We start from the raw sequence: 27,658 nt of genomic DNA, 5'->3' as shown, positions 1-27,658 counted from the left end.
CAGGGTGTTTTTGTTGTTTTTACAAATAGTTATTCACCGGAGATTTGCCATTACATGGTTGTAATTAACTTTAAGCTTCATGCTTCTCCCACACCATATACATGCTAAAAAGTGCTTGAAGCCACAGATATTACGTGATAAGCACAGGCGTTTTGAACAAATCTTGTGAACCAATGATTCAAAGGCCTATTCATATACCCTGCATTCCATTCGGAAGGGCTCATCCCTATGCCTTAATCCCTTCAAAGGGTTTACCCCTCCGGAGTGAGAGCTTCGAAAGGTTGAAGGGTGTAGGGGACCAAACAACTTTTTCTTGAAGTGCCCTTTTGCGTCATCCTCCCGTGCCCACATGGAGGCACCGTCATCATGGAAAGAATCAGCGCAAAGGATCATGGGGGCTCGAAGTGTCCATCAGTTGTACCCTTCGAAATCCTTCATTCCGAAGGGCCCTTTGAAGTGGCCAGTTTTGAGCACTTCGGTTTGGAACGACCCTTCAATATGGCGGCCATGATTGTTTTCACTCCGAAGTGCCCTTCGGAGGGCGATATATCCCGTTTGGAACGCACCGAAAGAGAGCCATTCAGTTAATTCCTGAATGAATCAGCCGTTTGAACGAATCGAATGATTGAATGACTCATAAAGACATTTACCGCCACCTGCCGGCAGATTTAGTTTCTTATTTAGAGTATCATTTCATAAATAATAATAATAATAATAAATAAAAACATTAAAGGGATAGTTCACCCAAAAAATTTTTAATTCTGTCATCATTTACTCATTCCAAATCTTTCATTTGTGGAGCATAAAAGAAGGTATTTTGAAGACTGTTGGTAACAAAGCTATTTTGGTTACCAATGACTTTAATTGTATGAACAAAAAATACTGAGATGTTTCTCAAATTATCATATAGTTATCAAATTATACATATAGTTTATGTTAGGCCATTGTAGCCTAAATGTTTACGTGTAATAAATTTTAAGTTGAATAAAATAAAATATTTCTTTCTAAAGCTGTAATTTGTAATGTCTACTTGATACTTTCTCATTTAACAAAGTAATGGATTTAAATTATGTTTTGTTAGTATTTTCAGTCAAATTTAATTTGCGATTAATTAGATTAATTAATCGACACATCATGTAATTAATTAGATTAAAAAATGTTATCGATACATACACATACATACATATATATATATATATATACATATACATATATACAAAAAGAATGCACAGAATACCATATACCGCAATGCAATGTGCGACTTGACCTTTCAAAGTAGCTTTTTATTTATGAGTAAACTCAATGCTACTTCTTCATGTGACAACACTGAACTACACTTCATTGCATAGCTTTACTTCTTTTTTAAAAATTAGGCAGTATATAGTGTTTATTCTGAACATAGTCAATACAAATTGTGACTCAAGACTTGTTAGACTTAATTAGACAAAAAAAGGTGTTTGATGACAAATCAGGAGAAAATCGTGAGATGCACTTGTCTTATAATGCTGAGAGCAGAAGATCCGACCCACCATACAGTACTCATTTTAGCCAAAAGAACAGACTTCAGAGAAAGTGTGAGCGGGAAGAGGTAATGGCAGACAGATGAAGATGACCTCTGTTCCCATCATGCCTTGAGTGCCAAGGTTAAGATTTGAGTTAGTCATATTTTAGTTCATATCTCCTACCAATTCTGACATACTACACAGTATGTGGTTCTCACTGCAATCAGTATTTCTGTTGTTTCCAGTAAAATATCTAAAAATCCTTAAAATAAAAACATATACTGGGGAATTAAAATTGTGTAAAGATAAAAGGCTTTTTTTCTTTTTCTTATCCTATTAGCAAAGGTTTTTTTTTTTTTTTTTGAAACAAGAAAAAAAAGTGCCAATGACAAAAATAAAGCATTACAATTATAAGTCATTATATTGAGCATTTTGTAAATGAGTCATTTTAATGATTTTAGATATTATTGGGATTTTATTGCAAAGCAAAAGTAATTAAGAAAAGTTTTTTCTTCTTTTTTTATGGATGATTCGTGCAAGTGATTAGTTATGATAGAAATAGAATTAAATGTGACGAACACTTGACATTTCTGTTTATTGCATATCTTTATGTGTGCTGAGTTTAAGTGTAAACATTATACATACATATAAGTGTAACATTAATATACTCTTATTTTGCCAAATAAATTAAACACATTATTGTTTATGATATTGGCCACCACCTTGGCAAGCAAGTTATATGATTATCAGATACAATCGTTCTGCCCTATAAGTGCAGATAAATCATTTTTAAAGCTTTGTGAACCAAGGCTCTTCATCCCAGCACTTCTGGTCAATTTCTGGTTTATGAGTTGTGCAGAAAACATGACTGTAACCCACAAAGCATTATTTCAAAGTTATGGGGGTGTTTGAATACAAGCCGGATCTATTATGCTTTAATCAATACAGAGCAAAGACTGTATAATTTGCCATTTGTTCTGTTGTCCAGCACCATTTTATTCCATATGAATTGACCTTTTTATAGACTCGCCTTGGCTCATCCCCAGAGCGCTTAGGAAGTTCACCATGATCATTATGTTGTTGGAAAGCACTCGTTTCAGTCCATGTACATCACTGGTGATATATCCTATTAACATTAGACAATCTGCTATCTGTCTAAGATGTTGCTTTGAGTAATATTAGATCATATATTACAGTTTAACCTATAATAAACACAGTACAAAATGTAGTAGTTATGCATGTTTATCTTTTTTTTTTTTAAATTGTCCCATTATGAATTCATTTCTCTACTGCTAATTTTTTATCAGGAACTGTTTATTGATTTTGAGTATTATCATGCTAGCACTCAATAATCAAAAACAAGTTCTAAATCCTTTGATATAACACTATTTTACAAGCCAATAGTATAAAAAATAATTTGTCAAGAACATAGTAAGTTTAGTATGCAAACATAATGCCATGTCGACTAGAAGTAGCCCTAGGAAATGATACATAATGAAATGCCTCACTAAAGTTCACATTCATTTGTAGATAATTATGCTTTGCTGCAATTGTAAGTTAAAGGCGGGTCAGACATTATTCACCACAAATTACGCTGTCAGGCTCTAAATATATGATAGAAATAAAAGAAATATCATCAGTCCCACCTGTATTGATGCTTCTCTGGCGGTATTGCATACAGACAGTTTAAATATCAATGAGAAAAGTGAAATGATGTGATATTGCTGGACATTGATCATATGTGCACTCTATTCTAAATTCATGAAATTTTGCTAGAGAGGAAGATGAATCATTTTCAGAAGGAAAATTGTAAAAGCCAAGCCATCAAAAGTTTTGCCATTAATGGTAGGTGGATACTTTCTGAAGCTCTGCCCCTGGTATATGTGATTTCTGTTCATAAAAAGCTCACACACTCAAAAATGTTTCTTTATAATAAAATATCAGAACAATATTTTGTAAGAATTAGATAACTATTCGAAAGCTGTTTCACATTAGGCTGTTTATTATTGAGCAGATGCTTTTATCTAAAGAGAATTACAAACAAGGACAGACAAGTTAACCAAAGCAGAGACTAACAATAGGGTGCTTCAGATTTCCATTTTAGCCACAAAAAATATGAGCTAGTACAGAGGTTAACAAAGCAAAAATAAAACGGATTTTATAATGGCCATAGTAGGGAGTATATTAAGTGCATGAACGGTTTTTGATCAAGTGTTTGCAGAGGAGTTTTTAGATCATATTATGTGCAGTCATAATTATCAGTCTGTAAATAAGCTCCATTTATGTTCAGATTTACATTTTATATACAAAGACAGTGCGTCATAAATATGAGATTATTGAGCTCATTTTGGTGATCAATAAATCATTATTTTGGTCATCAATTATTGATATAGTTGGAAAACCAGCTGTTTAAAACCATATTTTGTGACCCTGGACCACATAAACCAGTCATAAGGGTCAATTTAAAAAAAAAAAAAAAACATCTGAAAGCTGAATATATAAGATTTCCATTGATGTATGGTTTGTTAGGATAGGACAGTATTTGGCTGAGATACAACTGTTTGAAAATCTGGAATCTGAGGGTGCAAAACAAAACAAAAAATCTAAATATTGAGAAAATTGCCTTTAAAGTTATCCAAATTAAGTTCTTAGCAATGCATATTACTAATCAAAAATTAAGTTTTGATACATTTACAGTAGGAAATTTACAAAATATCTTCATGGAACATGATCGTTACTTAATATCCTAATGATTTTTGGCATAAAAGAAAAATCGATAATTTTGACCCATACAGTGTATTGTTTGCTATTGCTACAAATATACCCGTGTGACTTATGACCAGGGTCACATATACACTGCAGTACAGGTCAGTAATATTTTTGAAAAAGGTAGAAACAGAAAAAAAACAATAAAAAATATTGTGAAATATTATTTCACAATAAAATACTATTATACAATAAAAAATATTGTGAAATATTATTACTATTTATACTTAATATATTATCTTATATATTTACGTTTTTATTCTGATGGAAACGTTTCCATTTTCAGTGTCACACGATCCTTGAAAAATCATTGTAATGTGCTAATTTGGTGTTCAGAAACCATTTTTTCCTTATTATTGGTTGAAAAAGAAAATCATGGTAAAAAAGAGAAAAGATCTATTCTAAACATTAAATGAATCTCCTAATAAAAACACAAATACTTAAAGGGTTAGTTCACCCAAAAATGAAAATTCTGTCATTAATTACTCAGCCTTATGTCCTATGGGAGGGTCAGAGAGCTCTCGGATTTTATCAAAAATATCTTCATTTGTGTTCCGAAGATGAACGAAAGTCTTACAGATTTGGAACGACATGAGGGTGAGTAATTAATGACAGCATTTTCATTTTTGGGTGAACTATCCCTTTAAAGTAACAAATAAACACAAAAAAAAGCAAAGTAGACTGTAATTAATAATCAGGAAATAATATACATATGGTATATTTAAGGCCATCTGGAAACATTTCCATAGTTTCAAAGGTGTTCATCAGGGATGCCCTTTAAGCGCATTCTTTCATCCATTCTTTCCTGAAAAAACAAGTGCTTTTTTGCATTAACAGCGAAAGCCTCACTTGATAAACAGAGCAGCATATCTCACACAGATAAGCTGAGGAGAAACAGATGGTGCGGGCCTGTACCTCATACAGTGAGCCATCGCTCTGTAACAGGTTTTGGAGATTCACGGCGTGGAGGGAAGATAAAGAAATGGAGGAATGGAACTCATCCATGTGTCCACTGCACCTGGCTATCTGCCTCCAAGCTATGTGTACTCTAGCCTAGGCGCTGAGCTGGAACAACAGGCCGCTCAACCACCTTCAGGGAGCCCTGCGCGTACAAACCAGACGAGATAAGAGGGCACGTTTGGACGAGCATAGGATCTGTCAACCAGGAACGTCCAAAACCAGGCCATCTGGCTGGGGTCTCTTCTACCCACTTTACAAGGCACCGAACCGCAGCGCCAAGAAGGTTCCCACCTGCTCTACACAGCAACGGGAAGAGATTACAGCTGAAAAGCAAACATTTGTTGGTAAGTGTGTGCGATATACATAGCAAACCTACAATTTGCATAGAGAAGTAACACTTCAAATCCCAGAGGAGAGCACTCTGTTTCCACAGCATGAAAACAGAGACGGGATAAAGATGGGAGAGACAGAGTGTCTACAGTGTGACCTCTCCAAGGACAGAAGATTAGCATCTGTGGCCCAAGATCAACAGAATGTCTGAAGAACCTCAAAGAGGGGCAAAATTGCAAGAGTAACGGAACTCTGAAGGATTCTTTTGGAAAAATGAGGGAACATTTTCCATTCTGAATTCTGATTGGATAGTTTTTTCTTTTTCATGGACTGAATAACAAGAGGTTCACTCGATTTATTTATTTATTTAAATGCATGTTCAAAAAAGGAAAAGAAAAAATAAATCCATTATGGAATAGTCAAGAAAAAGTATTGTGAATGCTAAATTTATCATGTTCATGTCTTACCCATGTGAAAATATAACACATAGGCCAAAAATATTTTTTAAATGATCATGTTATATAATTCATAATTTAATAAAAGCAGTATTTACATTGCCGCTCAAAAGTTTGGGATCAGTACGATTTTTAATGTTTTTTTAAAGAAGTTTCTTCTGCTCATCAAGGCCGTATCTATTTGATCAAAAACACAGAAAAAAAAATACAGTTATTTTGTGACATATTATTGGAAATATTATTATATATTATTATATTTAAAAAAAAAAAAAAAAAACGTTTTCTATTTTAATATACGTTAAAATATCATTTATTTCTGCGATCAAAGCTGAATTTTCAGCATCATTGCTCCAGTCGTCAGTGTCACATGATCCTTCAGAAATCATTCTAATATGCTGATTTGTAATCAATGTTAGAAACCGTTGTGCTGCTTCATATTTTTTGGGGGACCTGTGATTTAAAAAATTTTTTTAGGATTCTCTGATGAAGAAAAAGTTAAAAAGAACAGCATTTATTTAAAAAAAAAAGTATTTTGAGTTACAATATACAATGCTATTCAAAAGTTTGGGGTCAGTACATTTTTTCTTTCTTTTTTTATAGTAAAGACTTATATTGTTAGAAAAGATTACTATTTTGAACAAATGCTGCTCTTTTTAACTTTGTATTCATCAAAGAATCAAAGAAAAGAGTAACACATGTTCCATAAAACAATATGAAGCAGCACAACAGTTTCAACACTCATAATAAATCAGCATATTAGAATGATTTCTGAAGGATCATGTGACACTGTAGTAATGATGCTGCGTCACAGAAATAAATTCTATTTTAAAGTATATTAAAATAGAAAACCAATATTAGAAATTGCAATAAGATTTCACAATATAGTAAAATCTTACAGGTTCCCAAACTTTTGAGTGGCAGTGTATGTGGTTCAAAAACAATTATGGTTTAATAAATGAATCTCAAAAGTTAAAGTTCAAGCATAGAGGCATTATAAATCCTATAAAAGCACTATAGGGGCATCGGCATGTATAAATCCTATCACACTGGCTCATGAATATGAATTAGGTGACATCCAGCCATATTTAGATTACCACCCAGCAATTGCACTTCCATTGATTTAATTTACTGAAATATATTGAAATGAAGACTGAAAGAGTTGTCGATAGACTAATGGTATAGGTCGTTTATAGCCTATTTAGCTTTTTACTTCTGACAATTCTTTTATAGGATTTATAGGATTCACAATTCATAAACACTCTTGAGAAGATTATCATGAGGAACAATTTTTTTTAAAAACATATTTTACACAATAATCCATACATCCAGGGTGCGATGGAGGGGGGTTAGGCTTTTCAAAAAGCTCAGTTGATACTGTGTCCTTTGCTCGCTTTGTCTATATAATTTATTCGTTGCATGAATAACCGTGGAAATTAAATCATTACAATAGGCCTAACTTACAATGATTTTAATGTGATCACGTTAAATACAGTTTCCGTGGTATTAAAAACATTTCATGATATGAAACCCATTATATATTACTTGCCTTAAAAAGACAGGTTTATGATTGTGCGTTATTAACAGATTACACTAACATTAGGTTACTTAGGCTATTACCACCTTCCACCTATGGAGAGAGAAAAAAGTTTTCAAAAGCATCCCCCCCTCTGCTTCTTTCACAAATCGCACCTACATCAATCAAACCTCTTGTGTTTTTGTCGAAGGAGAATCAATGTGTAACTGATTCCAAAAACAGCCATGAACAGCCACGTTTAACCATTTCAACATTAAAAAAGCTAAACTGAGCCAACTGAACCAATCTACCATTCAAATGAACCCAATTCACTAAAACTTTCCAATGTTAAACTATGTCTAGAGGTAGAAAGGACATTTTAAGTTAAATTTAGACTGCCTCACACAGATATAAATCTGTCTGCTCAATACAAAGTGACACTGAAAACAGCAATGCAACATTTTGCTGGAAAAAGCAGCTTGTTCCTGTAAAAACCTACAAAGGTTTGAAAACAGCTGAGCTACTGTCACACCAAAGAAAAATGTAGTTAGTAGCATTGTTACTTTTAGCTAGTGACTCCTCAACACTGGTGAGAACACTGCAGTTCACTATATGCGATATGACAGAGGAGGTCTTGTCCTCTAATTAATCTGGCATGTCTTTAAGCTCCAACACTGGATCACTTTGCAGGCCTGTTGAATAATTCACATCTCCTCCACGAGCTACTGTATGTCATAGGAGAAAGCCTGCGGTCTGCAGCCACCTCACATCCACGGCAGGAAATGGAGGGAATACAAAAAAGGAGCGACTGAGAGAGCTAGGGCGGGCGCAAGAGAGATCGAGTACAAAAATAGACATTACAGAGATAGAAAGACAGTGATAAGAACCACCAGACGGAGAAAGGGACAGGAGGGAAGGATGGAAAGGCAGACAGACGGTGGTCTAAAAGGGGCGAGAGAATCTAATGAATCAGCAGAGACTGTGAGTCCATCCCACAAGAGCTGATCTGGCTGACAAAGCACGAGGATATGAAATGTCAGTGCGGTCACAGTCTTTATGTTCAAGTTCCATTTAGGATGTGCCCAAGAACAATCGGAGCCCTCATTCTCTCCCAGACTCCACATAATTACGGACTGTCTGCCTGCCTGGTAATGGGTTTTCAACAATTCCACAGCACAGTGTGCCCTGTTGCAAATGCCATGATTTCTTATAAACACGGTTTACAATAAACACGGGATAATGTATAGCCGGCCCGTCATTATCACAAAATAAACAGATAGCGTGACCAAACAAATAAAGCTGTGAACATGAAATATTGATTTGAGCTGAAATTACTTTTTAATCTTACCTGTATGAACCTACGTACCACTACAAGAAAAAAAGAGTCCATTGCAATGCACAATACAACTGGACAAGCAACAAGATGAATACGGCATCAATTTTACAGTAATATTAATACTGCTATAATGCGCTTACTCTACATATATATATATATATATATATAAATAAAGATAAAAAGTTGTGTAGAAGTGTTTTCTTAGCTTGCAGGGTTTGTTAAAACTGGGCCTTGCTATATAGTATTGCCATGGATGACAGTCAGTATTCAGTCAGAATGCGGTACACAATGACATCAAATGTTCTCATCATTGGTTAAATTGAATTAGAACTTATTTTACACAATATATGCACAAAATTGATATGTTTGAAAACACAATAAAATGGTTTAATTGGTTAATGATAGCTAATGCATTTGTTATCAAACTAATAATAAACAAGATTTATAGCTTTATTGATCTATACTGAAAAAATGTGTAGAAAAACTTTTCACTCAGAAATGATTAGTAAATTTGAAAATGATCTTTTACAAAGAAATGACAAATAACACATTGAATTAAATGTGGAATTTTGAAGTGGAAAAACTGAATTTATATTTTCTTATAAAACCATTAACCTTTGTTTTATTTTTAAGTATATTATTTTTCATTCAATATTGTTCATTATTAATTCACGTTTGTTGAAAATACTTTGTATACTAATGTATACAACTTGAAACTTAAAATATATATGTAGGAATCAACATTAACAAGATTAAAAATGCTAAAAGTATTTTTCGTTGATATGTCATAACAGCCAGTCCATTTAACTGTTGTAAATGTTACCTACATAAACACAAGTGGTTGAATAAATGAATGCTCCAATAACACAGTTACAGTCTTAGAACATTTTATTGTTTGAACACCCATCCCACCCCAACCCTCAGTTCCCCATGAGATATATGCATCTGTGTCCTCTTCCTGTCCCACAAACACATGGTCAAAAACACAGTTCTTTTTCAGATCATTCAGTATCATACAGAAACACTTGGAAGGAAACAAATAAACAAACAAAAAACAAGGACCTGGCTCAACAGCTGTCAAGAGTGGCTAAAGTCCTTCCGCTCTCATAGTGACACACTAGGGATAGTTATGCAGTATTAGCATAGCAGTGACTGTAGAGACCATTAGAAGTTGGCTAATGTCTTTGGAATGAGCATGGTTATAAAAAAACCAAACAAAAAAAAAACAACAACAATCATTGGAGGGTTTTAAAGTGACTGAATGGGCCTTCTGAAGGGGCGACTTTGGGATGGCTTTTAGAAATCCTCAGCTGACTGAGCATGTGTCAGATCTTTTGGCGGCATATTCAGGAAATAGGTCTTAAACAGTACATTCAACTCTTTCTGTTACTTTTAAATTGTTAAATCTGGCCGAACAAACTTTATTCACATACTATTCACAGAACACAAATATACATCTATATGTACACATACTTTCCACTTGAAATCTGAGTGTCCAGGCACTTTCCAAGAAAGTCCAAAGGGGGATTTGATGAAAAAAAGTCACAACATAGTCTGTGTAATCTGTTCAGTCAATATTTTCTCTGGCTCCCTTAGAACAACAGTTTGTCCAAAAATGTAAATTCTGTCATCATATCGTCCCAAATCATTTGTGTTTTACAGTAGAAATCAAGTCGCATGTTTAGAAGTATACATCATGGCAGATTTCTCATTTTTGAGTGAACTGTCCCTTTAACTACAACGGCTTGTTAACACCATCAGTCATTTGATGCAGTCGTGAGCCGTCAGTCAGTGTGGACTGAGGCAGGCTGACATCTGAGATGGTTTATGCGGAGTAATGTAATCATTGAGAAAACGACTCTGTGGTTTGCTAACTTGGCATCTAGCTGATATGGCAATTTCACAGTTGGGGGTCATAACAATTTCAGAGATGTGTGTGTGTGTGTGTAATACTGATGTGGATACCATTTTATTTAGTGCTTTTAGTTTAAACTACTGTAACTCAATGGTGGTAAATACAGTTTGGTACTTTTATCACTGAACTCCTGGCTGTCGGTTCTACTTGCTGCACTAAAGTGTCTGGCACCTTCCACAAATTAATTACAAATTACAGCCTGAAGCTCTTTTACTTATTTTCAGCCAACAGACAGTGAACTAAGGTTGATTTTCACCCTCAGAAGGTCACATAAATTTTTATATAAGCTGTTTTTAATGTATTTTCTATGCAAAATTCTTTGGTAACCCTGTTACCAATCTTTGGGAAATGTTTAAATTAAGTTTAAAAGCCAGATTTATATGCTTTTACAATTTGGCAACAAAAATTCAATCTCAAAATTGAATTTAAAAAATAGCGTAAAAAAGTGTAACTGCAGCATAAAATAAAAAATATAGCATAAAATAACCTGTTGCTCAATAGGAGTGGAGTAAAAGCAAATATATTTTTGTTTTATATACCAAATATATACCTTTAATAATGGACCTCTGAGGTGTAAAAGGCCAAAATGACTGTTTTAAGAAGTGATACAGATATTTGTCTAGCTAACATGGGATTTGTACCTCTGATGCTTGAAAAACATCATCAGACACCACAGTTCCGTATTCATGAAATGCACACTTGACAATCAGATGATAAAGCATTGTGTATCCGCCTGGCAAAAATAAACTGGCAAATAAAGCCCATCACATACCGCAATGCAACAGAAATGGACTGTAAATGTAAACTTAAAGAAATGCTTTGAAATATCTCGAGCCCAGGATTCAATTGTTAAACAAATCCACTCAAAGAACACGAGTCAGTCCGATAAATAGTTACAAGTGAAAAGAAGAAGATTGCCGGTGTTCCTTTTGGTCCCTTTCTCCTCACTTCTGACACAGTTTCGCCTCTGTTCCCGTTTCGCAGCGCCGTTGTAAAAAGACTATTAACTGCGCTCGCTCAAAACCATTGAGTGAGAGGATAAAGGTCAGGGTGTAATCCACCGCAAGCTTTAGAATGCCATCACGTCTGCCCCTTGTTAATGTACTTCCTTTGCTTTAAGCACACAGGGCCACTGTTAGCACTTGAGACTTACACCTTAAGACGTAAGAGATTTCCAGCAGATGTTAAGTATATATACAAGTGAGAGGAAAAAAGACAACAGTCACAACAAGATAGGAAAGCCACAGTGGGGCAACGTGGCCGCCCGACTCTCCTGTCAATCTCCTCTTGAGACATATGGCACCATATATAGTAATAAACTCTGCCTCTAATGATACAAGAACCAATCCTCAGAGAAAAGTACCCATGAGGGAGACACGTATCACTAAACGTTGGTGAAACAGCGTTGAAGAGGCATCGGCGTCTTGATAGGCAGTTGATGGAAAGCTGTCTGCTGGTTGAATCTGTATGTGCATGCATGGGTGTGTTTGTCCTTTTGCCGCTTTTTAAGGGCCACGGCAGGTGCCTGACTCCTTTTAAGAGCCACGGTAAAGACGCCTGACTCTCAGCTCCACTGCGCTGCACATGAAGAGATCTTCTCCAAGTGATGTTTATTTCTGCTCTTCAGTCCAGCCAGCCAGAGAGAAACAGGCAGGTGTAAAATAAAGCTGCCGTTTTTAGAAACGGCCCACTATCTTCTGTGAGCAGAGCTAAATCAACCACACCGCACCAAGCCAGGCTCTGGAATCGCTCACAGTTCTGAGGAAAATATGCTGAAAATATCCTAAACCGAAAAAACAGCCATGACACAGAAGGGTGCACATATTTAGATGTTTGTGGTAAAAAGGCAGAAAGCTCTACTACGCATTTTTTTTGTACCATCTTCTTCCTTCGGCTTTAGGATCTGGGTTAGACGACAGAAAGAAGTTAAGAAGGTAAGCAGAGGTGATTGGGGGTGTGAGAGTGAGCCTGCCGGTGGTCCTGCTCCATGCAGTGAGGTCAGCATGGCGGGATGGGGGGAGGGGGATTCCGCTATCTGACCTCCAAGCAGTCCAAATACTCCAGAACCAGCTCATAACAGAAACGATACTGCTCCTGCAGCACACAGACACACAGAAATCAGAGAATTAGGACAATAATTTGAGTGTGAACGCTACTGTTCAAAGGTTTGGGGACAGTATATTTACGTCTTTAAATCATTAATTAATACTATTTTATTCTATCTGCACATGGTTTTATTTTTTTTGTAGACAGTTTTGTTCGTTTCTAAATTCCACATTACATTTAGTCATTTAGCAGACACTTTTATCCAAAGCGACTTACAAATGAGGACAACAGAAGCAATGAAAAGCAATAAAAGAACAATAATATGTAAATGCTGTGACAAGTCTCGGATAGTTTAATGCAGTACACATAGTAAGGTTTTTTTTAATAATAAATAAAAAGAAAACAAGAAGACAGACAAGAAAAAGAATAGAGAATGCTAGTATTAGAGGGTCATTTTTTAATAAATAGAAGAAAAGCCGAAAGAATAGAAAAAGAATATAGAACGGTAGTGATAGAGGGTCATTTTTTATAATAAATAAATAGAAAACAAGTAGATGCAATAGAAAAAAAATAGAGAATAATAGTATTAGAGGGTCATTTTTTAATAAACAGAAGACAAGCCGAAAGAATAGAAAAAGAATAGAGAACGGCAGTGATAGAGGGTCATTTTTTATAATAAATAAAAAGAAAACAAGTAGATGCAATTAAAAAAATAGAGAACGCTAGTGTTAGAGGGTCATTTTTGTATAATAAACAAAAAGAAAACAAGTAGTAGAATAAAAACAGAACAGAGAGTGCAAGTGTTACAGTGTCAAGTTTTTTTAAATAAATAAATAAATAAATACATTTTATATGCATTTTATATATATATATATATATATATATACAGTTTTTATACATGAAACTATTAAGTCACTTTTCTATCTTTCCATCATATTTGGGGCTCTCTTGCATCCAAAAGATTAAAAACCCCTGCAACCTTCTCATTGGGCCCAAGGAATAGTGAGTGGGCCTGTGAATTTTCTGGATATGCCCTGTTCTACAGTACAGACTGTAGCAAAACTGATGCTTTTGCCAATTGGCCATTTATTTTGACTTCCTTTTTGTGATTCATCCCATTTTTTGCAACAAATAATCTCTTTATTCCATCTCTGAATAGATCTGTTATAGAATGATTTCAGTGACACTGAACGTTTGTACCCACCAGTGTCTCCACCATGTTGGGCTTAGCGTTACGAAGGGTCTTGACGGCATAGAAGACGTCCACGATGTTCTGGTACTGGATCATCTCCATCAGGATGTTGCTGGCACAGTACGTTCCACTGCGGCCACCGCCGTTCCTAGACAGACAAGAATACAACAAACCCAGCTGTCATGAGCAAAGCAGAGACAGACATTGAGGAGAGTGGAGAAACAGATCTGGCTGTGCTGCATACTGATATTCAGTCTACAACAGAAATTTCACATATCCAGTTAATATGGAACCAGCCTGCATGAGAGGCATACAAAGAGCCGTTTGAAGATCCGCCGAGGTCTTCTGCTATGTATGCGTATGGCACGACGGCGGCAGCTAGATGAGGCAATGGTGAGATAATCAATCGCAGTCAGTGCTTTGGCAGCTCTGGATTTAGCGCCGAGAAAGGCCTGCGCTGTTCTGTATTAAAGCATAATTGATTTCATCTCCATAATCTCTTCTCTCTGCCTGTGGTTGGTAACACTGTGTGACAGTTTTGAGTGATGTGCTTCTGGGCGGCGATGGGAAGCAAATTCGTGCCTGGGGTTCCAGATGAGGCGGTTCGGTGGGCAGGAGGGGAAACAAAGCCGTGGGGGAAATGAAGTGTGCGGTTAAAAGGATAATGACCATGTTAACACCTAGGCTAAGATCAGCGAGTCCAGGTATGAGTGAAGTCCCTGTTTAGAAAATGATTTTATTTGAGAGCCGGTTTGTTTGTTTAATTGTTCATGATTTGTTTGCAAAGGTACACAGAAATATATTATGCATATAATATCTCTTATCTGGCTCACTGGCAAACAGAGATATGGGTCACGGCACACACAGATAACACTGTGAGAAGACAAGGATTAAGTGTGCTGTTCAAGGGCACAACCGACGTCACAAAGAGCTTCAACAATATGCAAGGCAGGAACGTGACCTGATGGACAGTCCACGTGCTCTTATGAAATGCCCTGTGACATTTATCTGTGGCCAATCACAGTTTCTGTGTCATTTTCAGATCACACAAATGGTAAAATATTACAAAATGGAATATTTCTCTCATCAGTTCTCGTGTCTAGTCTTTTATCTTTTAATTTTTGTCGTTCAGCGCAACTGCTCTTTGATTAGTTCATTTACAGTATTTCTACTCTTTAGTGTTACTACAATGCTTTTATCCTTCCCTTCTGTTCTCTTATATTTGATTTGGCTTATCCTATAATTTCTCTTGACTGTATATTATACTGTATGCAGGAGCTTATGGCAGGATGGTGCACCATGTTGGATGTAGCCACTTCAATTTACATTCACACTTAATTTAAATGACAATCCTTTATTTCCGTATAAATTATAAGATAATACAATCTCAAATTGGAAAGTGTTTAAAACACACTGGCTCATGGATCTTCCACTAACTGTACTACTGATGAAGAGCGCCGGTGCACCTGCTAGACCAGACATACATCTCACCGTGCAAGCAGAAAAAAAACTACGGAAAACAAAAAGTTCGTAGACATAACTAAATGTATTAACTTTAAGATTGTAAAAAATCAAAAGAAAACACTTAAGAGACATTGTTCAAAACAAAATTCAGCAGGCTGTAAATTAATAAAATAAATTAGTTTGTGTGTAGCATGCATCACAATACTACTCACAGGCAGTGGACTACTGTACGACCTTCCCCACACTCCCTCTGCCACTTCTGCACACTGGCCAGCAGGTTGAGGAAGGCCTTTTTGGAGTCAGGCACGTCACGATACGCAGACCAGCGCAGGAACTGGAACTGGCATACGACCAGCTGACCCTCCTGCAGCTTCGCATGGATGAGAGGGGGAAAAGGAAAGGTCACGATCAGTAATACATCACCAGCTGTGCATTTGGGCTTGTTTATGAATGTGTACAGTAGTGTAGGACTGTTCTCCATGCTGAGGTCTCAGCAGTGCCAAGTCAGCAGTGTTTAGGTTGTGATGAATGAGTCTGCTGGGAAAGAGTTTCACTCGGGTGGGGAAGAAACACTGTAAGGTTTGCCTGGATACATGCCTGCTTTGGCTTGAAACACAGGTGGAATTAATATAGAGCCCTGAGGCACACCCCAAAACTGCCCTCAGGGTTGCTGGGAGGAAGTGAGTGCACTGACCATAGATGAGCGACACACTTTAACAAGTTTGACATAATGATTTTTCTGCCAAAATGTTCTTCCAATTTGTAAACAATTGATAGGACATACATAGATGCCAGAAGTTAAATTAGGGTGTATTATGAAGTTATATTAAAATTTTTACTGCTAATAATGCTCACTGAATCTCATTTATGTTCAATTTGAATATGTTCCTTTTAGACACATTATGTTATGTATATCATAACTGAACATGTGACTGTTTGATATACAAAATAGAGAATGTAACTGAAATTTAAGGAGAAAGTTTTCCAGTAAAAAACTAACATAATTGTTTTTTTAACATAAACCACACTGTAAAAAATGAATCATGGGTCTTGTAATTTTCCAAAAAATTAAGGTGATAATTAAAAATAATGAGTATATTTCATTAAAGAAATTGTGATTCAGTGTTGTATAGAAAATATTGAGAACTTTTTACTAATAAAACCAAGAGATGTGTTTTCCTAATTTTTTAAAAGGAAACTTAAGCAGTTTTGAGGCCTGAATTGAGGAACTGATTAAACAAACAAACAAAAAAATTAAGGAAAGAAGGCTACCTATTTATTTTAAGAGAATTAGCTAAATTTTGCAGTTTTATTTTAGAGGTGATTGTTAGTTCCCAGCATGCTTTGCATATGGCTGGATATGGAGAGTAAATTTTGAAATTAAATGCTATTTTATGTGTTTTTGAGTGAAGGGAAACATCTATTAATGTTTAATGTTCAGTTATGTTTGACATTTGAAAGAGTTACATTGAAGTTTCCATTGTGCAGTGCAATCGTTACCATTGTGCAGAAGAGTAGAGCTTATGGTTATGGATACTACTCCTATAAGGCATTAAGCCTTGTTCAATGAGCAGTAGCTTTGCTTGTGCTAGTGTAGTACTTTCCAGTATTTCTCAAGTATTTTCCTACTTGAGCTGTTTGGCTGTATACAGTCTTTTAAATGTACAAAATAACTCAAAGTCAAATACAAACAGGCCTCACTCAAAATCACAGACTTTTGAGAATCAACTTAAAATAAATGAGCATATTTCACAAATTATATTTAATTTACTGTTTCATAGATTAATTAATTTAGGACATTTTACATGATTTATTCAGGTAGATTCCATTAAAAAAAAACAAGCCTTAAAATCTACTCAAAAATATTAAGTGTAATATTGTTACCAGTAAATAGTAAATAGCCCGTTCCATTTTTTACAGTGCAGGAATTACACAGGTCACGCACCTCACTAACAATTTTAAGTTCCCAGAATGTTCCGGAAACATTAGTTTTTGGTTCCCAAAGAAGACAATTTAAAACTCTCTATTGATTATCCAGGAAAAAGAATGTTTAGGTTTGGAAATGTACCAACGTTCTCCTAAATATCCTTTACCCTGCTGTACATCAATAATCAGCCTACAAACCATGTCTTGGTTTTATCTATTGTTTATTCAATCATTAAAATTAACCAAGCGCATCAACCATAATATGGAGGATTAAACTAATATGCAAGATTTAATTTTTCCATTAACATGTAAGATTTCCTGGATAATCATAGCCCATGAATACCCATATTTATAAGCGTTTTTAAAGCACAAGTCTTTTTAGCAGACATGCAACAAAGCAGAAAGTGCACCATTTAAATGCAGAAGCGTGCAAAAACAGTAACACATTCTCTACCACATAATCTAAGTAATAGAGATGTCACATTTGAATAACACATGCACCCATCCGCACACCCCCTTAATTCCCTCTACTGCGCTGGAAATGCCTTCCCCCCAACTCAATCGCCTTAGTTTCTAACGCTCCACAGACATGCTGCATGCCAAAGCATTAAAACACTGTGACATCTGTCAAAAGTACATTGAGCTGAGAGAAAAATGCAGGCGTCTATTAGGCAAAGAGCACTGCTATAAAACATTTGCAGAGCAAAACAGAACAAAATTAGCCCTTACAATTATGACAAGCTGGGGCAAATTGAAAATGGTAAAAATGACCTTCTGTGGCACGCTCATTAATGTATATTTCATATCTGCAGGCTTATGAAAACTTATTTCAGCATCTGTCCTTGCCTGCGAAAGTGCCGCCATATGAAGTGTCATGTGCTGATGGTATGAAAATAGATATTTTGAAATAGCTTTTCCTCTGTTCTTTAATTGGTCTTGTAGCTTTGGCTGACAAAATATATTGGACTGACAAACCCTATTTATTATACCACTTTATCTTGTAGTCTATTAAACCGTGATCTGAATGTAACATGGCATAATAGCCAACAGAGTAATATAAAAGGCCTCAGAACGCTTTCAAAGCTTTTTAAATATTACATAAAAGTCTCAATTTCTGCACTTTTCAAACTTGTGGAATTAAGCTGACGGTTAAATGGCACAACATAATGATCAGCCAGTTCCAAGGTATGAAAAATGTATTATCGCTGAATATCATTAAAACCCTGTGGTGGTAATTCAAGGAATTCTCCCAGGAAATTACACTGGAATCTACTTCGCATTTTTAGAAAGAAAATTAAGAGGCTCATATGCACAGCTCGATGACTTTTTACCTTATGTATACATTTAGAGGCCCAAAAGGATGAAGTGAGTAAACTTTATTTCTAAACAAAATGCTTCTGTATGGTGAAATGTTGCATAATTGCTCATTTAAAGCAATTTTCTGAAGTGAGTAAAAATGATGATTAAGTGATTAACTTTCTGTTAACTTAAGGGTATATTAAGGGTCTGCTAGGGTTGCAATATAAAGAGGTAATGTGAGAAAAAAAATCCTGTGGCTAATTTTACACAATGATTACAAAATCGGTCTCATTTTTAAAAAGGTTTCTATTTAATGAAAAATGTGCCTTATTAAATGAACTATTATTTATAATTATTATTATTTTTTTTCCTTCTGGGGCCTGAAATTTTGAATTTTGGTCAATATTGATAATTAAACAATATTTTTGCTGAAATGTGCACCTTGGCTGATTTAGGTCTGTCATGGATAAATAAATATGATGATAAAACCGCCAGTAGGTGGCAGCAAGTCCCTGTTTTAATAAATGACTTACTGAATCATTCATATAAAACGTTTCGTTCAATACGGCTGATTCAATAGAAACTAAACATGTGAGACCATCTGAATGGACCGCTGAATCACTGGCTCACTCGATTCGTTCAAAAACTGATTCATTCACGGAATGAAACACTGTGTTGCTATGCACTGTTGTATAAAACTAATATCACATTTGTGCTTGTGGCCTCGCGCACATGTGCTGATATACAGAAAAGTACATCGCTTGTGCAATGAATATAAAAACTTAAAAAATTTTTGTTTCATTGCTGGAATTATAAGGGCATTCTAACAGTATTCTATATCATGCAGTGAATACTTTTGGACTCTCAAGACGTGTTTTTTTTTTGGATAATGTCAGCTCTCCTACAGTCACACATACATTATGTCAGGAGAATGTCTTTAATTTCTAATCAAGGAAAAAAATCATACCTTCTGTTGTCTTCTTTTTAAAGAACTTCAAAAGTTGCACTTGGAACCATTTTGACCGAAAAATTACGAAATTGCTTCTGTTCTGATTGACCAATCGCCGTTATTTAGTTCGTATTTAGTGTTTTTCGACCAGGGGGATGCCATGCCCCCACATCCCCCCTCAATTCGAGCCCTGCTTATATGTAAGAAAGTAAATTATCATTGATGGAACTCACTCTTGTTACGTTTTTGACCCGGAAAAGCCGGGTGATGATGTCCTCATCTGCAGACATGGACAGAAACTCCACTTGCATAGGACCATACTGCTGAAGGCCTGGTTCAGGCCAGTACTGCACACAAGGCTGGAAAGATAGAAGAAAACAGAATGAGACATAGGAATTAACAAATAAGGAAGACAAATAGACAAAAAGATCATGAGAACTTTTTTTCAAGGTCATGATTCTTTCATGGGTGTTTTAATCATTTTCATGCTTCATGGAATGTTTAAAGTAAAAACAGAAGAAAAGGGAAATGGATTCTGGAGGAAAAGTGGTTCTGAAGAGCAAAAAGTGGGAAGTTGTTTTAGAAGGAATGGGATTGAGGAATAGGGGTTTATGCAGGAGTGGGATTCTGAAAGAATCTAGAACGAAAAAATCTACTGAAGGGAAAAGGATTCTACAGTGACAGGTATTCTGAAGGGAACTGGAGTTCTGAATAGAGCCCTGCACGGGCCTAAAATCTAGGCCCTAGCCCGGCCCTGGCCCGAGACGCTCAGGCCCTAGCCAAGCCTGTGTCCAACAGCTTATCAGAATTCTCGGCCTGAGTCATACCCAGGTCCGTCTTTTTCCCCTTCTCCCAAATCAGCTTATACTACTGTTTCAGCTATTAAAATAGTTCAGTTTTGTATGAAATGGCAAAGCGATTGTATTTTGTTTTGTTATTTTATTAAGTTAATTTAGCAAAACTTTTGGAGCATTTTTTATTCTTTAAATGTAAGTTTTTGTTGTTTAAAGTGACGACCAAGCGGCCATTGGCAGACAGTGAGTTGATCATAGCCTATGCTTGATCAATTTAGCCTTCTCAAATCATCACGACTTGTCTAAAATTAAATCTATAGTTATAAAACAGCTCCACAATGTTGGTTTAAACGCTTAACCTAGATAAATATGCGCTGATGCATATTCAATCGTTTGTGTGGAGAGTGAAAGCTGAAGCGCGCTTTACAGGACAGGCCAGTGCGACCACTTGCATTGGAAACATTTGAAAATATGCCATCATTTTTGCTCATAAAGGTAAGAGTAATACATTGTTCGGAACTGTAAAGGGTCTACTTTTATTTGTGTGCACTCACAATATCAACAAAACGTGCTTTTATAAAATAAGGGGGAAAAAAACTGGATGCGCTTTCTGCAGTTTTGGTTTTGAGCCGGAGCGCTTCTGATAAACCGAAACACAGCGAATACTTGCCTCACTGACATAAAAAATATATCTATAGAAAACTGAATTACTACTTTAAAATGAAATAATTCTAATCGAAAACAAAAACTCTTTCATTATAAAAACCCTAAAGATGCATCTCTCTTTAAAGGCGCATCCAATGAGGAGATGGCGAGTCAGGATCATCATCAAATGCATGGATGATCCAAAATGCAGCTTTTCCCGAAGCATTGGGAACTTTTAGTAACTCCCCACATTCCAACTTCTCCTTGGTGCTCTGCATGTTCAACTGTCACCTGTATGCTAATGTGTGCGTATATTGTGTAGGTGATGTATAATATTTATAATATAATCAATATTATTATTATATTGTATTATAACCCGACGGGCTTGCAGACCTCTAGTTCTGAGGTAAAAAAGTTCTGCATGGGAAAATGAAATGTTTCTAGAGAGAAATGGGTTCTGGAAAGAAGAGGCTTCTGAAGTAAGTATATTTTACAGTAGAGCTGCTGAAATTCTGATGATCAAGCAAGACAGTCAGAGGCCAACCCCCATAATCTAAAAACCCATAAGGATTTCAATCTAAGAATGTGATATGAAATAAATGAGATTCACCATTTTTTTCATTCAATCGAACCAATATTTTGACTCATCTGTATTTGGAATATGTTGCAGCCTTAGAATTCACCATCCATACATATGAAACTCTGTAGCCTTACAAAACCGAACTGAGCTGAAATTAAACGGGCGGAGACGGTGAGAATAGACGAGAAAGAGGAAGAACATTAATGACAGCGAAGCAAGTGAGGTGATAAATATTAATACTTATGGACTGCAGAGAGCAATCATGCGAATGAAGAAGAGGGAGAGACGTTAATCCACCACAGAGAGAAAAAGGAACAGATCGACTGCGAGAGTGACACTGAGTAACTGCCGGCATGTTAGCGCACGTCAGGGTTTTCAGAGAGCCGTGATCGAGAAGAGCACCGGAACGCCACTCCGCAAACTCAAAGGGAAGCTGTATGTAAATGAGACTTGACTATAGGCTTATGAATATAGAACATTTCACAGGGAGATTAAGAGAAGCTGGGGACAAAATAGCTTAAACGACTTCAAAGGACATGTGATGATGTGAATGCAAAAAGGCAACCGATAAAGATATATTTTGAAGAAAAACTCCCAAAGTCCTCTTGGGTGCTGTTTTTAGTGGAACTTCTGGTGCTTTCACTTACCCAGGCAGAGTTTGATTGGTTCAGCTGATTCAGCATGACCACAGAGGTGCAGCCGTAGTCAAACACCAGCCTCCAGAAGTCAGAGGTCGTGCCGGGCAGCGGGTGAGGGGTTACAATGAAGGCAGCAGGCCGGTGGAAACTATCCATCAGTGCCGCATTAATGTAGTTGTTACTTTCTCCCTCAGTGGTCACCAGGAAGGCGAGGGCCCTGTCAGGTGGGAGAACGTCCATGCTGCGGTTCTTCTCGCGGTTTCGTGGTAACAAGGCAATGCTGCACTCCTCAACATCCAGATGAGGAGTCACAGAGTTTAGCGTCTGAGGGAAACAGAAATGGAGCATTGATGTTGAGGATAGGATTTGCAGTATTTGTACTATTTTTTTTCTTTGCCTGAGACCTCATTGACAACTTCAACGAGGTCAGTGGGTTTATTATTTTGATGATGCATCTAAAGTATATGACATCAAAAAGCTGCAGAAGTTCAGAACGAGACATTTCAAATCTATGTTGATATAATTTGTTCTGCCTAAAGATAAAACTGTAATTTTTTTGCAATTTAATTTTTTTTAATTAATTTGTAAAACGAAAAAAAAAAAAAAAAACACAAAATTTGAGATGAAAAAACCAAACAAAACTGAAATGTTGACAACTAAAATAAAATAACTGGAGTATTAAAAATAAGCTGGAATATTAAAATGACAAACTAAAACTATATGTAAATAAATGTAAGCTATATATATATATATATATATATATATATATATATACAAAAACATGAACTAAAATGAAATCTTAAACTATAATTAAATTAAATAATATATAATATATAGTATATAAATAATACTAAAATAACACCGTTTCAAATGCTGTTTTGGACCGGGGAAGACGTTGGGTTCTGGAAGCACATCAAGCTATTTCATCTCAAAAACTAAATTTGATTCTTCATATGAGAAAAGAGAAGAAAAGCAGAAAACTAAACAAAAAAAAGAGTCAAAAAAAAAAAGAAACCAGCACAAAAACTATGGAAGCCTGTTTCTGCTTCAGAGTAAACAAACAAACAAACCAACAGACTAATAAAATAATAAATAAATAAATAATTAGTGAGATAAAGTTTCAAATAAAAAATTAGGACAACTGTGAGATATAAAGTCACATTTAGAAATATATAGTAATTAAAAGAAATAAAGTAACACTGAAATGCAGAGTCACAATTGGGAGAAATTAAGGTGTAATTATGTAAAGTTCTTTGTTTTTCCACACAAAGCAGGAAAATTTGTAAAAACAAAATGAAAAAGCTAAAGAAAGAAAGAAAGAAAGAAAGAAAGCTGAGCAGAAAACAAAAGTGATTCCTGCTGGCACACTGGTGATTATGAAGATTTCCATTATGCACTAATAGTATTGTGCATCTGGTGACCGCAAATGTGCCCCAACTCCAACAACAGCTTTTGAAACCAGCTTTAACATGCATTAAATCTCACTCGTCTAAACTATTACTGCTATTACCAAACAAAACCAAGCAAATCAGGCCAACATCATACATAATAAATACAGTTTCTATGAGCTCTTCAAAGTCAGGAAAAACCATGACACATGCACCGTTCTGCCTGTGCAAACCAAAAGGTAAAGAGATCTGCTATTCTCCACTACAGTCAAAGGAACTTCTAATAACAATTCAACAGAAAAGATGATGTCTACATAAACATCAAAAATATTTATGTACAAAACCCATTACAATATCCTCCATCAGCACCTAATAACTATAGCACAATCTACACTCTGTAATCCAAAGCTGCCTTCCTGTACTTCCATTTCAAAGCATCAGCAAAAAATTGCCTGTAATGAATGCATTATAATTCACCTGGAAAGTAAAGTCAGAAAACTGCAATGTAGAGGTAAGTGCAGGAGAGCAAGGATAGTTCTGCCTGCCTTCCCCTGAATCAATAAAAGTATTCTCAGCAACACATGTGGAGTGGTACATCTTTTATTAAATAACCTTCACCGGCCTTTCGCTCCCTGAGGATTTGTGGCAAAGTGAAACACAGCTGACTACTGCTCCCAATGGACAAGGAATGCAAGGTATTTCTTCTATTACACCTTTTGCACTACTACCTTTATTATTTACGTTCAAAAGTCTACTAAAACAATGAAACTTCTGTAATCAGTAGCCTCCTACAGAAGAACCCTCACCCAAGATGCCCACGTTTCTAGTGTATACAAATGAAATGAAAGATTCTGAGTTCTGAAAGAGTTTCCAACATTCTGTCATTTATTACATCTCAGTTTTCTCATTGTTATGCGTGTAGGCGTACAGGCATCATTCGTTGGAGTCAAAAAGATTATTTAAAAGTCCTCTGAATGTCTAGCCACACATTTATTCAACAGTATTGATCATTAATCTACGGGCAGCGGGTATGTCACACTTTGTGCAGCTCAGAGTTTTGTTTGGCTGCTGCAGTCAACCTTGCTTCGCTCCATTGAGCAGATTTAGCATTTATAGAACTTCATAGGAAGTTATTTACTTGTAGAGGAATCTGAAAAATATAATTTCCCTCGATCTTTTGAAATAAGAGTTTAATTTATGATGTAAACAACTTTAACTTTCAAAGCACAAACTTTCTGCCCTTTTCAGGTCATTTATTGAAACTAAGCTGCAAAAACAGCCTGCAAGAGTATTATAATTATGCTATAACCTTTGTTTGGAATATTACTAAAAAGAGCAAGATGTGGAGAAAGTTTGTTGCCAAACAAGTGATGTTCATTTATAACAAGGTTCCTAAACATTTCTGTTCAACACTGACTGTATAGCATGTTTCACTTTTCAAAGAGACTGATATTGAAGAATGTGCTGTACAACCTGTGAGTAAGGCAGCTGTCTCTAACACTAGGTGTCATGTAGGACATTTCAGGTGACAAGCAATTTGTCTGCCACCACTGACTACGAAACTGCTTCGCAAAGTGACACAGCCAAAACCAATGTTTAAATGTACAGTCGTGTGGAATTTTGCACCAATGAGATCTCCCAATCAAGACCTTGGGGAGAAATTATAAAACAACATATTATTTTATATTGTTGACAAAGACCTGGAACTCCTCTCGTAGCTGTGAAGAGTTGCTCTGAGAATCCACCCTCAGCATCTCTTTGTAAGCCAGGGCAAACTCGTTTACCGGGATGGCCGTCTCCCCACACAGGCACGCCTCCAGGATGGCATCGTGAATAAATATGTACTGCTCCTGTTATATAGAGAGAGAAAGCAAAGACATAACTATACATGGCTTGCTGTAGACTTCGAATTTTTATTCAGACTCAGATGATAATGTCTGAATGGGTGAGCCATCCGCTTAGTTATTACTCCATCCAGTTTAACGCATTCATGTGAATTTGCTGTTGTGTGCATGATAGGCAAGACATCAATGCATTAATCAGCCAATCACAATGACATGGAGGCTTTCTGCGATTTTTTTTTTTTAACCTTTATTTCGAAATGAGCTCAAGTGAGGCCTCCCTTGGAAGTATTTTCTGCTGGTGTTACAGCAAAATCTATTATTTCATAACATTTGCTTTCATTTAGTTTAATTTTCTCAACTGGATTTTTGGAGGAGGCACGGTCTTCCTTCTGAGAAAACACCCTTGATAGATCAAGTAAGAAAAAATTAGAAAAGGAGCGAGGAGAATAGAAAAGAGCGGACTGGAGGAGGAGTGAAAATGCATGCAAGACAAAGGACAATACAGAGTAAACAGACGTCGATAACAGAATTTGTTTAACCCCAATGTTTCAATATAAACAAAACATTGTGGCATGTTTCAAAGTGCACTGTGTGTGTATACGTCGCTCTACATAAATCCTCGCGGATGGATTTAATTAAAGCATCTGGTAAATAATTACTAATGTTTTAAACAGTCAAATGACTGTGGGATTTACATAATAAAGTTTGGATATGCAAATTTCGGAACATCTAAGCAAAGGCACTTGCCTCCGCAGAGCGGACATATGCAACAGAGATGATTATTTGCATTTCACACCTATCAATACACACTTTTCACTGAATTCCAAAGCTAAACATTCTGAATATTCATAGCGACTCCTACGGAGCTTATGACTATGCAAATACAAGAGATGTCATGTAATAAGTCTCCTGCAATAGCTGGTTAAAGGGAATTATGGGGAAATGTGAGAGTCTGCACCTCTGTTTGGATCATGTTGATACGGCGAGAGCAGAGGGTCTTCACACAGTTGTAGATGTCCACCACTCCTTCACACTCAGCCATGTCCAGCATTACATCCAGCACGATATAGCAGCCTGTCCTGCCTGCTCCCACACTGAAGAGGAAGAACGAAAGACAGATAGCAAGATGTTCCTCAAAAATGATGACATTTGCCTTTTCTTTGATGGACAAAGCTGGTGAAGTTTTAAGGCAGCTGCCACAAGTCCTGTTTGACATGGAAGGATGTGAACATTCAAAGTCCCATGTAACAGCTGACATTAAAAACAATGGTAAACAATTAAATTTACAATGGTAAAACCAGACTGGAGTAATGGCTGCTGAAAATTTAGCTTTGCCATAAATTACATTTTAAAGTATATTCAAACAGAAAACAGTTGTTTTATATTGTAATAATGTTTCACAATATCATTGTTTTTACACTATTTTTGATCAAATAAATGCAGCATTGGTGAGATTTTGAACAGGCTTATTTATACCTTTCTGGCTGACAAATATTAGAAGTTCTAATATGATGAAATACAGAGCTCCATACCTGCAGTGGACCACCACAGGCCCTGCGTCGAGTGGCGTGGAGGATTTGACCCGCCGGATGAAGGCTAACAGACCCGTGGCATGGTATGGGACTCCATGCTCAGGCCATGATGTAAAGTGAAACTGACATACTTCGTGTTTGGCGGAGTATCCTCTCTGAAAGAAAAAAAGGCCCCACATTTCATTTGTAATTAATATAATTTACTTTTTGCCATTTTAATTAGAGGAACACTGAGATATAAGAAACATACAAGCATCTTGGCTCAATGTGTAAGGGCATACCACCACACCACGACTCCAACATAGATACGGCACAATTTTTTACATTTTACTACTATTTTTATTTAATCGAGACAAATCGCAACTGGACTGTTTTTTACTGGATGAAAAAGAAAATTCCTATTGGCTCAAAAATCTGAGGCGACTCACTTCTGGAGTTTGTATTCCTCATGGCTCAAAGACACCAAGGCAAACTCAGATGAATTAGCAAAAGCGACAGTGAAATAAACACCCAGCTCTGTGGTCCCACTCAGGGGAGGTGCGCGTGTCTACCCGACAGGCCACTAAGAGACTTCCTATTACCGC

The 27,658-nt window shown here is 36.2% G+C and overlaps 1 protein-coding gene across 12 annotated transcripts in view; it reads right to left on the bottom strand.

Moving 5' to 3' along the window:
* Positions 1–9,776: 9,776 nt before the first annotated feature.
* ptprub (protein tyrosine phosphatase receptor type Ub) overlaps positions 9,777–27,658 on the bottom strand; it is a 232,499-nt gene continuing 214,617 nt past the window's right edge. For 10 of the 12 annotated variants that reach the window (XM_058747185.1, XM_058747182.1, XM_058747183.1 and 7 more), the window contains 8 exons: positions 27,075–27,229; positions 26,501–26,636; positions 25,399–25,548; positions 22,320–22,634; positions 19,887–20,012; positions 15,692–15,849; positions 14,028–14,163; positions 9,777–12,871 (listed from right to left, as the gene is read on the bottom strand). In XM_058747185.1, the coding sequence (XP_058603168.1) occupies positions 12,809–12,871; positions 14,028–14,163; positions 15,692–15,849; positions 19,887–20,012; positions 22,320–22,634; positions 25,399–25,548; positions 26,501–26,636; positions 27,075–27,229 (1,239 nt within the window). In that variant the 3' untranslated portion in view covers positions 9,777–12,808. The remainder of the gene's footprint in view (positions 12,872–14,027; positions 14,164–15,691; positions 15,850–19,886; positions 20,013–22,319; positions 22,635–25,398; positions 25,549–26,500; positions 26,637–27,074; positions 27,230–27,658) is intronic. The other 2 variants (XM_058747184.1, XM_058747191.1) reach the window with 1 other exon arrangement.

Source organism: Onychostoma macrolepis, chromosome 16 (genome assembly GCF_012432095.1).
Source record: "Onychostoma macrolepis isolate SWU-2019 chromosome 16, ASM1243209v1, whole genome shotgun sequence".
Lineage (NCBI taxonomy): Eukaryota > Metazoa > Chordata > Actinopteri > Cypriniformes > Cyprinidae > Onychostoma > Onychostoma macrolepis.
This window is presented reverse-complemented; position numbering and strand designations above follow the sequence as displayed.